Source organism: Rhinoderma darwinii, chromosome 1, assembly GCF_050947455.1.
Source record: "Rhinoderma darwinii isolate aRhiDar2 chromosome 1, aRhiDar2.hap1, whole genome shotgun sequence".
Classification (NCBI taxonomy): domain Eukaryota; kingdom Metazoa; phylum Chordata; class Amphibia; order Anura; family Rhinodermatidae; genus Rhinoderma; species Rhinoderma darwinii.
In genome coordinates, this window is record NC_134687.1 from 327,614,722 (window position 1) to 327,628,653 (window position 13,932).

Genomic DNA, 13,932 nt, shown 5'->3' on the forward strand with positions numbered 1-13,932 from the left:
GTAGTTCACGCACCTAGTCACCCATTGAAGTTAATGGGTGCATGAAAACCACGGACAGCATACGGACAACATCCGTGTGCTGTCCGTGATTCACGCATCAATTACACTGAAAAAAAAAGTGCTTGCAAGTGCGTGAAAAACACATGTGCTACACGCGAAGCACACTGATGCAAAACACAACTCACATGACCAGATTTTACGCACGTAAATCTGTCATGCTTGTGTGAATGTAGCTTTTGAAATAGGGCCCCAGCAGTAAATATCCTTGAACTAAACCTCAAGGGCAAATTTGGCATTTCTGGTGCCCCGAGTAAAGTTATTTCTCGGGGCTCTAATCAAAGACACCTGTAGAGCGTTCCCCACACAATGCCCCCTGTATATAGTTTCACAAACCCCTGTATGGTTCCACACACAGTCCCCCTGCCATATATCCCCCTTGTAGACAGTGCCATGCAGTCCCCTGTAGGTAGTCCCACATACCCACCTTGTGTCAGCAGACAGTATCATACATGATAGGCTTAGATACATGGCCCAGCAGACAGTATTACACATGATAGACTTAGATAAAGTGCCCCAGCAGACAGTATCACACATGATAGGCTTAGATACATGGACCAGCAGACAGTATCACACATAAGAGAATTAGATACAGGGCCCCAACAGTAAGTATCCTTGTACTAACATATGTTCACCCCCCCTCAAAAAAAATGTTTGTGTGTATGTATGTATCAATGACATTGTGGCTCCAGCGCTGGACCCAGGAAAGGTAAGAATAATAATTGTTTTCCTTTTTTATGTGTTACTAATTTTTTGGGTGTATTTGTGTTTTTTCACAGGTTCGGTTGTTGGACTACGTCGGATTCGAGGACTACTTCGATAACGGCTTTTTTTTATTCTCAATAAAACGGTTAACGTGGGTTGTTTTTTTTTAATTTCAGTAAGATATTTTTTTATGTCCTTGTATTTTTTTAAACTTTATTACTACTGCCTTATTAATAGTTGCTGGCTGATTGACAGCATCCATTACTAAGGTGGGGCTTTGTGTTAGCCGATGCAGAGACTAACACTAACCCCCATTATTAGCCTGGTGCCTAACGCCACCAGGGGTACCGGGAAGAGCTGGGTTACGATCCCGTACCCCACCATCTGTAGTGTAGGTCGGGTACTGGGGCGGCCACAGGCTGGTATTATTAGGCTGGGAAAGGCCAAAAACAGTGGCCCTTCCCACCCTGGTAATGCTAGCCTGCTGCTGCTATGTTGTATCTGGCTGGTTATGAAAAATTGAGGGGACCCCACGACGTTTATTCCATTTAAAAAACAAAATGACATTGGGTCCCCCCCCATTTTTGATAACCAGGCAGAAACAACATAGCAGCAGGCTAGCATTACCATGGTGGGATGGTCCACAGTTTTTGACCTTTCCCAGCCTAATAATACCAGCCTGCAGCCGCCCCAGTGGCCGGCCATCACTACAGATGGTCGGGTACTGGATCATACCCAGCTCTTCCTGGTAGCCCTGGTGGCAGTGGGTACCGGGGTAATAGTGGGGGTTAGTGTTGGCATCTGCACCGGCTAACACCAAGCCCCGCCGCAGTAATGGACGCTGTCAATCAGACAGCGGTTATCACTAAGGCGGTAGTAATAAAGTTTAAAAGAAAATACAAAGACAGAAAAAATATATTTTATTGAAATAAAATCCCCCACACAACCCTCATTAACCATTTTATTTCAAATAAAAAAAGCCGTCATCTAAGTAGTCCTCGAATCCGACGTAGTCCAACGACAGAACCTGTAAAAAAACACAAACACACAAAAAAAACATTAGTAACACATGTGGTAGGCTTAGATACAGGGCCCATGTGTGATACTGTCTGTTAGACCATGTGTCTAAACCTACCACATGTTAGACTTAGATACAGGGCCCCAGCAGACAGTAATCTTATACAGTATAAGATTACTGTCTGCTGTGGTCTTGTATCTAAGCCTGCCTTGTGGTAAGCTTAGATACATGGTCCAACAGACCGTATCACACATGGGCCCTGTATCTAAGCCCATGTGTGATGCAGTTTGTTGGACCCTGTATCTAAGCTTACCACAAGGCAGGCGTAGATACAGGACCCCAGCAGGCAGTAATGATGTTACACTTACACAGCTCTTCGTTGCAGCGGATGTCCTGACACCATCCAGCGTCGTGACGTTATGCGCAGCGCACAGTGTCATGATGCGAGAAGACGTCAGGACTTCCGCTGCACTCGGGAAGGAGGGTAAGTATAGCGGTATTACTATAGTAACAGGGGCCTGTGTATTTTATGATATAGGCCCCAGCTACTATAGTAAATTTTTATTGGCCCCGGGACTGCAGGCCCGGTCGCAGTCGCGACCGCTGCGACCCATTTAGTGGCACTCGCCCGGTTAGCCGAGGTACTGGGCCAAAGATCCGGGGATGGGCCCTAGAGGTTCAGTGCTAGCGACGCCCCTGCGCCCAACTGAGTGGTTATGGGCCCCTTCTGGCCAGGGGCATGGCCAGATGTCCAAAAGTCCTCAGTTAAACCAGTACAGATTTACCCTAAAATATATGTGGCTTGTTTAATCACTATGGATGTGATTGGTCAGAAATAGGTAGATAATTTGTGTATGCAATTTTATAATTATTATGATGCAATGTCAAAGTTGTGCAAACAGGTGCTCAAAGTTTTTTAGAGGACATAGTGAAGATTAGGGTGGGGGTAAGTGAGGATTCTTGTTTAACCACTTAGGAAATATTATTTTAAATAATTTATTTGTACTTTTTATACTGTGAAAGAGTATGATTGGTTGAGCATTAATGGAGATTATAATTCGTTGTCCTAACAATACTGACCCCCACCGGACCCCTACCGATCAGATATGTATCACCTATGATCATAACTATTAAGAAAATCTAATGTGAGCTTAAAAAGCTATAGGAATAGTAAAACATGCAAATATATTCTTCAGAAATAAATATATTACTACTGCAGGCAATTTCAATTTGATAAATGTATTAAAAGCACATATAACATGGCTTGGTTTTACATTGCTTCTCCTAAATGTCAGCTATAAATTAAATTGATATCATCCTTCATACATTCTGCTTTATATTTTACACCTCATTCTCACCCCCAGATCAATTCTAATATATGTTGAATAGTTTACTGTACTGTAGGGGTTTAAAATAACACATTATTTAGTAATACCTGGATAAGTATTGCCCAGATGTAAGATTCAAACTGTCTCTGCTCATGCAATTCATTGTGCTGGGAATAAGAGCCAACTCGGGTTGATCCATTGTAGCTGTGGCAACTGCTCTGGCTATTAGTTCCATAGCATCTTGCACATAATGTTCAAAGTAGGAGGCAGCAGTTGTCCCATGAGCAATTAGACCCAAAGGTAATCCTTCAGTCCTCAATTCATCAACGTTTTGGGAGTCTCCAAAGATCCAATAAAATTCCGGCAATATAATTCCATACTGAGTAGTTGTTTCAAAAATTTGTCTCGTGTCTTCCATATCACAACCGAACATAACAATAGTAGATGTGGTGTCCTTTAAACTTTCTAAGTTGAACTGTAGGTAGTTTATTACTTCATTTGTCAAGGTGAGATTTACAGTGATATTTAGAATTAATCCAAGGTGAAATCTGGAATTATTTTGCGTCAGAGTGAGGAAATCTGTTATATTCCAGTCTTCTTGGCATAGGAGTATGCTATAGTTGTACCAGTTGTTCATTGTCAGAATGGAGAAAGTGACATCGGCATTTGAAGTTAGGGAATTTTCAATGCTGAGCTGCAGGTGAAGAGGATTCTGCATTAAAAAGGAAAAACAAACGTTAAGATTTTTATTTTGGAAATTTAATGCTTTATTATTACATTGCTACATTTAAACTTTGAGGAAATCTTCATTAAAATACATGGCCCAGTTTGAATTGTCGGCTTCTATGAGTCAACTTTCTCAAGACCAGAGGATAGTTTTGTTGTCATTAAATTGTTAGAAGCCACTTTTACAATACATCAAACGAAGAAGTGCTAAGCACCGAGGAGTCTATCTATCAAAGTATCCATTCTTTGCTTTTAAGTATCACTCAAGGCTCTGGCCAGGATTCAAAGGCTAAAAACTGACTACAGCATAAATTGTACCTCAATACTAGTTTTAGATTTCATGGAACATCTCATTTGTATCAATGTTTCCACATCATTTGCAGATGTCCTAATACATTGTATTATTTCATCTTACATTTCACAGATCTTTTAACATTTTTGTTGGAACCTAAAATTGTAAAAAAAAAAGAAGGAGAAAACATATATATTTTTCTATGATAATTTATTGAAAATAAATCTGTGGACCAATTAAATTTAACTTTATAATGGTTGTCTGGTTTAGAAAACCCATTTTCAAATATCCAGTTAGGGAATTATTTGGGGTTCAAGACCTCCATTAAAGAGAGCCTAATGGGCAGGGCTGCACAAACCCTCGGGCAATAGACATATTTTTCTACCCTCCTTTGTTATTTAGATATCGGTGCCGTTATATTTGGCGCCTGATATTTGAATATCCCCCTGAACTGTCAATGAGGCATGTAATGGCAAGGGGGTGTGCGTGCTCTCCTCTCTCTAGCTCTTGCACTGTCCATAGCAGTGACACACCCTCTTGTCAGTTCGGCAGACAAGTACAAGACTGTGTGATCTCTCGCAAGAGATTAGTCTTGTCCTTGTCTGCCAAGAGCTGAAGAGTGAGAGCGTGTGCGCTCTCCTCTCTCCAGCTCTTGTACTGTTCGTAGCAGTGACACGCCCCCTTGCCATTACACGCTACCTTGCCATTTCGGCGGACAAGTACAAGACTGTGTGATCTCTCACGAGAGATCAGTCTTATCCTTGTCTGCTGAGAGCTGAAGAGTGAGAGCGTGCGCGCTCACACACTCTCCTCTCTTCAGCTCTTGCTGTGACACTGTCCGTAGCTGATTGGACAGTGTCACAGCCATGTTATACGCCCCCTTGCCATTATACGCCCCATTGACAGTTCAGGGGGTTATTTAAATATCGGGCACCGATAACTAAATTATGGAGGAGGGTAGAAAAAAAATGTAAAGTGCCCCAGGGTTTGTGCAGCCCTGACCATTACATGCTGCACTAAGCTGCACATTTATGGGCAAGTGAAAGGTTCTCTTTAATGATCCAGAGACAAGAGCGACTACAAAGGGCGGCTAGATCCTTGGTACTCACTCCGGAGAACCCAGGATTTTTTTTGCATTACATGGACAGCTCATTGATTTTAACACCATTATATGTATAAGGTTATTCACTTTTCACAATCCCTTTTTAAGAGGGTTGACTTCAAATATGTGCGAAGAATGTGTGAGGACCAAGAAAGATGTATCACTGTAATACAGGAGAGCTGGAGTAGTAATAATTTAGGTTTTTATGGCTAGTCTAACCAGTTTTTCCCAGCAATCACTTCCCTTCACTGTACAATGGGAAATACTGGAAAGACTCAATTATGTCTATCCTGCATGTCTGCTGCCTTCAATTGACATAAAGAATATTTTAGTGTCTTAATGAAATCCTAGCTTTCCTTGATGACCAGTTACTGGAGTGATGCGTAGTCATCTCTGTTCCCTATAGATGAAGTGGGAGTATTTTCATCTTCCATCAAACTCATAACTTCAGCCAATATTCTTCCGATAGTGGCGACTTCTAATAGCAATGTTAATTTACAAATATGTAAATATGAATATGGCTTCGTTCACATCTGCGTCAGGGCTCCGTTCTTTCGTTCCGTCTGAGCTTTCCGTCGGAACGGAGCCCTAACTGAAACAAACGGAAACCATAGGTTTTGGTTTCCATCACCATTGATTTCAATGGTGACGTATCCGGTGCCAATGGTTTCCGTTTTTCTCCGTTGTGCAAGGGTTCCGTCACTTTGAAGGAATGAATAGTGTAGTCGACTACTGTATTGTTTCCGTCAAAACTATCCTGGTCATGCGATGGACACACAGGTGCACGGCTCATTACAAGACACAGCTCTTGTAATACATACTGTAACTGTAACAAGCCATGCACCTGTGTGTCCATCACATAACCATGGACATATTTATATTTCCTGAGAATAAACAATGAAGGTTTCTATTGAATGGCAGCAAGCAGAGATTTTGAAAAATATGTGGAATTGATACAGAAAGTATATTGGGAAAATGATATAATTTTTCATTATACAAATAAGAATAATTTGTTTTATGCTAAAACCAGAATACCCCTTTAACTGTATTCAAACTGATATAGTGTGCTGCTATCTTTGATCAATCTAGTACAAGCTCCACAATGAAAGATATTGGGGCAGATTTAATAATTTAATCGAATACTGTCTTAACCCCTTCCAGGTCGGGGGGAAAGCATGGAGCGGCTCACGGGCTGAGCCCGCTCCATAAGACTAGTGTATCGGCTGTATATTACAGCCGACACTTCACTGTAACGAGTCCCGCTTCAGTCGGATCCCGCTCATTTAACCTCTTCGGTGCCACGCTTAATAGCAACTGCGGCATCTAAGCAGTTAGAATGACCGGTTGGCCCCCAAACATTCCATTGCCCCACGCGACAAAATCGTGGGGTGCCGATGGATGTTATGGCAGCCTGGGGGACTAATGAAGACCCCCAGGTCTGCCATCTTTGTGCTCCTATTAAGCCCTGATAGAGGCAAGGCTTAATAGGAGCCTGTAAACATCACAAACATCTGTTCTTTTTGGCACATTTCATTGATTAATGTATCTAAATTAATTTGCGCCAAAAAGGAGGTGCACATAAGGCCAGAATTCTGGCGCAGCACCATTAGTAAATCTGACCCATTGTTCTATTAGTTAGCCTACGAAAAACCAAGTGAAGGTATACTTTCAAATTTAGAGATTATTCACTGCCTGTATGAACGTTTAAAATAAATTTATTAATGAGATATTAAAACCTGGGCACTAAATAGATCTGCTAACAGGCATTGGCAGACAAATCCAATGGCTGATACAATGTGTCCAGAGCGTTTGTTTTATGTTGCTGTTTTAATTATTAGTGTGAACACTTGTATCAGCAGCAGCAAATTTTAGTCTGGTCTGTTTGCCACTGACGTGTACTTTTCCCTACGCGTTTCTGCACCGCAATGATTTAGGGAAGCGTCCCCAGGGGTAACACAAATGTTAATTATTGTTGAGGGTCAGCACAAATGTGCTGTTAGTCTCTCCCGGGGCGTATACGACACTGGTATCTGGTATGTTCTATTAGTTACTTGAAATGCTTGAACATTATTCATAAATATTTTTCATGCTGTTGACAGCTAGTGTACTGTATGTACAGAATCTTAAAGCTCAGCTTGAGTGCGAACACCATTTATCTAGAGGCAGATATCTTTTCTTTGTCAGGGGCTGCTGACATGATCTGGCTTGACTGCACTAAGAAATCTTAACCAAATTCTGTATACTCTAACAGAGAGTCTTATTGAAAGAGCACGAAGCCTATTTGTGATAATATATTCCTCACTTTTTATACACACCAAGTTAATTGGATTTGTATTGAATTGGTGACAAAGGAAAGTGTGCTGCTTCTTCGAGGTATTTCTCCATGAGAAATGAGAACTTACAAACGTGTTCTTTCCTTATAGTCACATAATGCATCTTTTATGGTTTGTAACTGAGAAGAAACACACACATTCTAATATCTATCTATCAATCTCATATCTATCTATCTATCTATCTATCTATCTATCTATCTATCTATCTATCTATCTATCTATCTATCTATCATCTATCTATCTATCTATCTATCTATCTATCTATCTATCTATCTATCTATCTATCTATCTATCTATCTATCTATCTATCTATCTATCTATCTGTCTGTCTGTCTGTCTGTCTGTCTGTCTGTCTGTCTATCTATCTATCTATCTATTTATCTATCTTTCTATCCATCCTCATATAGTCCTTCTAAAGCCTGTATTTCTGTATTTCATTACTATGAAAAGGAGCCGTTGGTATAATTGTTTCCAAGATACAAAGTGGATTCTAGGTATTGTATTGTTTTACTGTCCTCTATGGTTTATGTAGATTTAATACAAAAAGTGTTATACTGTAGTATTAGCTGTAGGAAGTTGTATATTTTAGGCACTGCATTAACATTTCAAGGACTAAGAAAACATTAAGTATGATTGATAGTTTTTTATTACAAAAGGAAAATCTCATTTTGCTTGTATTTGTGTTGGGGAAAAACAGTGCTGCCAAGTCACTTTAATAACTGTTATTAAACACAACATATATAGAATAGTGTCATAGATATTACAATAGTATTATGAAATGAAATTTATAATACTTGAAATAGAAAATTCCATGTATTTTACCCCTTCTTGGCCATTTTTATGTGTTAGTCTACCCAAATAGGTTTTTCTTTTTGGCGGAGGACAGCTGGAGCTAGTAAAAAAAAAAACTCAACCAATGCATTTACATTTTTATTTCAGGATAATTATTTCCTTTTGTACTCTAATGTAGTCAGTTTAACAAATGAAAATTACCCCCAGAAATAATCCTATGATTTATCCTAGATATGGTGATATCAAACATGTGAACGTTGTCCAGTATACAGAACTCTGCGTGTCACCCTCCCTTAGATCACATGTGATATTTGCACATGAATAAATAAGAATTGTGTAGGTAACAACAGGGCAGGGAAAACAAAATTGGGGAGAAAAAAACCCCAAACATTTTTGTGCATTTGTGCTATCATACCTTCCAGATATATTATCTCATAAGATCTATGACAATATTGTAAAATGCATCTATGTCAACGGATGATAGATGGATGAATTGTGTGCTCATTCATTCTTTTAAAAACTGTATTTTTTATTTGGGTGAGGGGGCACTTTTACTTTTTTACTTATTTGGAAATGTTTAAACTTGTATTTTTACTGTATATTATATATATGTAGCAAAGCAGAAGATCCAGCAGCACCGGCTAGAGATGTGGGTGCAAGCCCAAGGGAGCAGACCAAGTTTCCAATAATACTGAAATCCAAAAATCAGGCAGCACACCGTAGTATAAGGGCATGGCCCCACGTGGCGGTTTTCCTCCGCAGCTGTCCGCATCAATGCCGCACAGAATCTGCGTTGCAGATTCTGCGGCGGATCTGCCCAAAATGTGCAGTAAATCAGTGCAGGATAGAGAGAAGGGACAGCACTTTCCCTAGTGAAAGTAAAAGAATTTCATACTTACCGGCCATTGTCTTGGTGACGCGTCCCTCTTTCGGCATCCAGCCCGACCTCCCTGGATGACGCGGCAGTCCATGTGACCGCTGCAGCCTGTGATTGGCTGCAGTCGTCACTTAGACTGAAACGTCATCCTGGGAAGCCGGACTGGAGACAGAAGCAGGGAGTTCTCGGTAAGTATGAACTTCTATTTTTTTGACAGGTTGCTGTATATTGGGATCGGTAGTCACTGTCCAGGGTGCAGAAACAGTTACTGCCGATCGCTTAACTCTTTCAGCACCCTGGACAGTGACTATTTACTGACGTCTCCTAGCAACGCTCCCGTAATTACGGGAGCCCCATTGACTTCCTCAGTCTGGCTGTAGACCTAGAAATACATAGGTCCAGCCAGAATGAAGAAATGTCATGTCAAAAAAGCAATACGCTCCGCAGCACACATAACATGTGCATGACATCTGCGGACTTCATTGCGGAATTTAGAATCTCCATTGAAGTCAATGGAGAACTTCCGCAATGAGTCCGCAACCAGTCCGCCACTGGTCCGCAACATCCATTGTATGCTGCGGACACCAAATTCCGCACCGCAGCCTATGCTCCGCAGCGGAATTTTCAGCCACGTCTAAACGAAGCCTACTAAAAAGAAGTGGAAGGCAATGGAGAAACGGCTCCGCTGCGGATTAACGCTGCGGAGTGTCCGCAGCGGAATTCAAGAGCAATTCCGCCACGTGGGGCTTTGCCCTAAGTGAAAAAAGAGGGTACTTTATTGCCCCATGTGCGACGTTTCAGCTCTATCCACTAGAGCTTGAGAAAGGCTCTAGTGGATAGAGCTGAAACGTCGCACATGGGGCAATAAAGTACCCTCTTTTTTCACTTATACTACGGTGTGCTGCCTGTTTTTTGGATTTCTGTTTATTTTTTTTACTGTTTCCTAGTTGGCCTGGAGGTATAAGGCACAAACATCAAGAACGATCTAGGTTGAACTTTCCCCAGCATTCGACCCTCTTTTTGTGATACTGAAAAACCCTACTTGCTATCATTCCAGCTTTACAGATTTCCATTGTATAATTTCCAAACTACACAATTTCTTTGCAGCTGCTTAGGATATATTGCTGTCACCTGAAAAGTGGGTGTCAATAGGAATAAATGATAAAGACGTGGAACCAAGTCCCTCTTATGTGTATAGTATTGTATGGGTATTGCTGAGAATGCGTTCTTGCCTACTGCAGACTGTACATGATCTGATACACATGACTAATAAACAATATAAGCACGTTTTTATGTTCTATATGAAAATTAACCAGACAGAATGAATTAAAATCTCTTAAAATATCCTATAATACGGTCATTAACACAATGAGATTACAGAAATATGAATTTTTCATGAATATTGGCAAAACCGTATGTAAAGCATATTGAAGCAGAAGGATCAATATAATATGCACAAACATAAAATAACATGCAGCATAAATAACACTTTTCAATAGGGTTACTGTAGTGGCAATTCATGAATCAATTTCCTTATTCTGAACTGTCATTTCACATATGCCGCCATATAAGATGATGAAAGACCAGAGCTTCTCCATTCCATTCCCTAATTTGCTCTGCTAATACCCTTTAATGGACCTAGCGATAATATATTACATTCCCTCACAAGCCTTCATATTACTTTGATAAATGAACCACATAGGTAGAATTATAAAATCATTATAGTATGCTATGCTAGCATTTTGCTGACATTTCAGTACACAACAGGTTTATACTTTTTGATTAACTTTTTATATCAATGAACTAAAATAGAGCCTTACATATGACATAGTAAGTTAGTTTAGGATCTGTTAAAACTATATATGTAGAATTGAGTTTGTTATTTGGACTTGTCATATGATAATGTGTTATCTGTGGTTTAACTTTAGGTAGCACTTCTGTACTGTTTCAGGTACTTTGACGTTAGTATAGATTTGTCCACCCTTAAGTTTTCTTGAACTGCATTAAGTTATATCATTTTTTTAATGACACCAATTCAATACAATCTCATCTCATCCAGTAACATTTACGTTTTTTTTAACATGGGGTCTATGTGCGATGGATGGCTGACGTCTGGCTTCTGTCAGAGGCATCCATCCAGTAAAACAACGTATTCGATAAATGTATAAATGATTTTTTTTTTTTTAGTTTTTAAATAATTTATTTCAATAAGATGAATAACAGAAACAACAATTATATCAATATAAGGTCACAAGGATACATATTCTCAGATCCCTGACCCTAGTTAGAATACATTGAACCCCCTCCCCTCCCTTTTTTGGGCGCACAGAAAAAAGGAAAAAAAAAACGAAACATATTGTGGTTTTAACAGAAAAAATTATATATCTTGTTTATCAAATAAACACTTCATCAGTTTTCCCATGGTTTCCTCTGAACTCCTTCCCTCTGATAAATATGTAGCCATTCTAATGTAGTAAAACACTTTAAGAGATTTAAGAACTTATTATCGGCTGGTTCGTGGGGTTTTAACCAAGCATTCAAAATAGTATTTTTCGCTGTCAATATTAATAGCATAATAATTCTCTTTATTCCTATTTCGTTTGACTCTAAGTCAGCATTGAAGACGAGAGTCCACGGATTCATAACTAAGGACTTATCTACTACAGTATTAATAAATGACACTACTTGGTTCCAAAAGATCTGAATCTGTGGACACTTCCACAAAGAATGCCAAAGTCCAGCTTTGAGAAGTGAGCATTTTGGACTTTGCATCAGTAGGACTTTGTTTGTCTCTGGATTTTGACAGCTCAATTTTCTTGGGTTCGAACCCCACATCAAAAGCAGTATACACTCTAAGGGTATGTTCACACGCACTAATTACGGACGTAATTCGGGCATTTTTGCCCCGAATTACGTCCGAAAATAGCACCTCAATAGCGCTGACAAACATCTGCCCATTGAAAGCAATGGGCAGACGTTTGTCTGTTCACACGAGGCGCAATTTACGCGCCGCTTTCAAATGACGGCGCATAAATAGACGCCCGCGTCAAAGAAGTGACCTGTCACTTCTTTGGCCGTAATTGGAGCCGTTATTCATTGACTCCAATTAATAGCAGCGCCAATTACGTCCGTAATGGACGCGGCGTTCAAGCGCCTGCACATGCCGTTACGGCTGAAATTACGGGGATGTTTTCAGGCTGAAACATCCCCGTAATTTCAGCCGTTACGGACGCCCTCGTGTGAACATACTCTAAAACGTATCTTCCATTGACATTCTCTTAATGTCTCAGATTTTACCGCTATATTGGTATTCATCCAACCCTTATATATTTTTTCCTGAATCTCAACTGGTGATATTTTAATATCTGGGAGAGTTTATTTTGCCCATTTTTCAAAACAATTAGAATTTAACTCTTTATAATTTATATGATATGTAATATATGATAGATACGAGATATTGAGGTTTTACCTCCTGCATTTGATATTATTTGTCTGCACCATGAAAAAAGAATAATGTACATGTTCACTATTCGCACAGATTCCACACAGAAAAGCTGCGGATTAGACCCATTGAATGGCAATGAGGCAAATTATCGTATGGATCTCAGATTTTTGCAACAGATTCTTTCCCATAGGCAAATCCTGAACCTGTGAACAAAGCCTTCGTATTCCACTTAGCCCGTTAGTGACCGCCCCATAGTGTTTTTACGGCGGCCACTAACGGGCTTTATTCCGATGCAATAGCCTTTTCACGTCACTGCATCAGAATAAATAAACAGAGCAGGGAGCCGTTAAATCTCCCTGCTCTCAGCTACCAGAGGTAGCTGAGGGCTTGGGGCAGTGGCGTAACTACCGCTGTAGCGGCTGCTACGGGGCCTGCGGCATGAGGGGGCCCGTGTCGCCATGGCCGGAGGCTCCGCTAGCTGTCGTTATGGCTGCTACAGCGCGACGCCACTGAACACTACGGCAGAGCAGGGAGGTATCTCTGCCATTAAAGGGGTTGTTCCTACAAAAGACATGTATCCCCTATCCACATCATAGGGGATAGATGTGTGATCGCTAGGAGCGATAAGGAGAACAGGGGACCTAAAGTCCCCTGAAGTTCTCCATCACAAACCTCAGACTTCCGGGGTCTGTGTCGGCAGCTCCGTAGAAATGAATGGAGCGCCGGTCGCGCTAGTGCGCATGCGCGACCAGCGCTCCTTTCATTTTTATTGAGCTGCGCAGACTCCGGAAGTCAGAGGTTAGTCATGGAGAACTTCGGGGGACTTTCGGTCCCCCGTTCTCCCTAACGCTGCCAGCGATCACACATGTATCCCCTATCCTGTGGATAGGGGATACATGTCTTTTGTAGGACACACTATAGGTCAGATTTTTTTGCGGGGTTGGGGTTGTATGGCGTTACCTACAGGAGGGGCTGTATAGCGTTACCTACAGGGGGGGCTGTATAGCGTTACCTACAGGGGGGCTGTATAGCGTTACCTACAGGGGGGGCTGTATAGCGTTACCCACAGGGGGCTGTATGGCGTTACCTACGGGGGGCTGTATGGCGTTACCTACAGGGGGGGGCTGTATAGCGTTACCTACAGGGGGGGCTGTATGGCGTTACCTACAGGGCGGGGGGCTGTATGGCGCTATCTAAAGGGGGGCTGTATAGAGTTACCTACAGGGGGGCTGTATGGCGCTACCTACAGGGGGGCTG

General features: G+C 41.1%; 1 protein-coding gene across 1 annotated transcript in view; it reads right to left on the reverse strand.

Moving 5' to 3' along the window:
* The window catches only part of GRIN3A (glutamate ionotropic receptor NMDA type subunit 3A), a 342,200-nt gene that overhangs the window by 184,904 nt on the left and 143,364 nt on the right, over window positions 1-13,932 (reverse strand). The window contains exon 2 of the mRNA XM_075825646.1: window positions 3,216-3,820. Coding sequence (XP_075681761.1) covers window positions 3,216-3,820 — 605 coding nt within the window. The remainder of the gene's footprint in view (window positions 1-3,215; window positions 3,821-13,932) is intronic.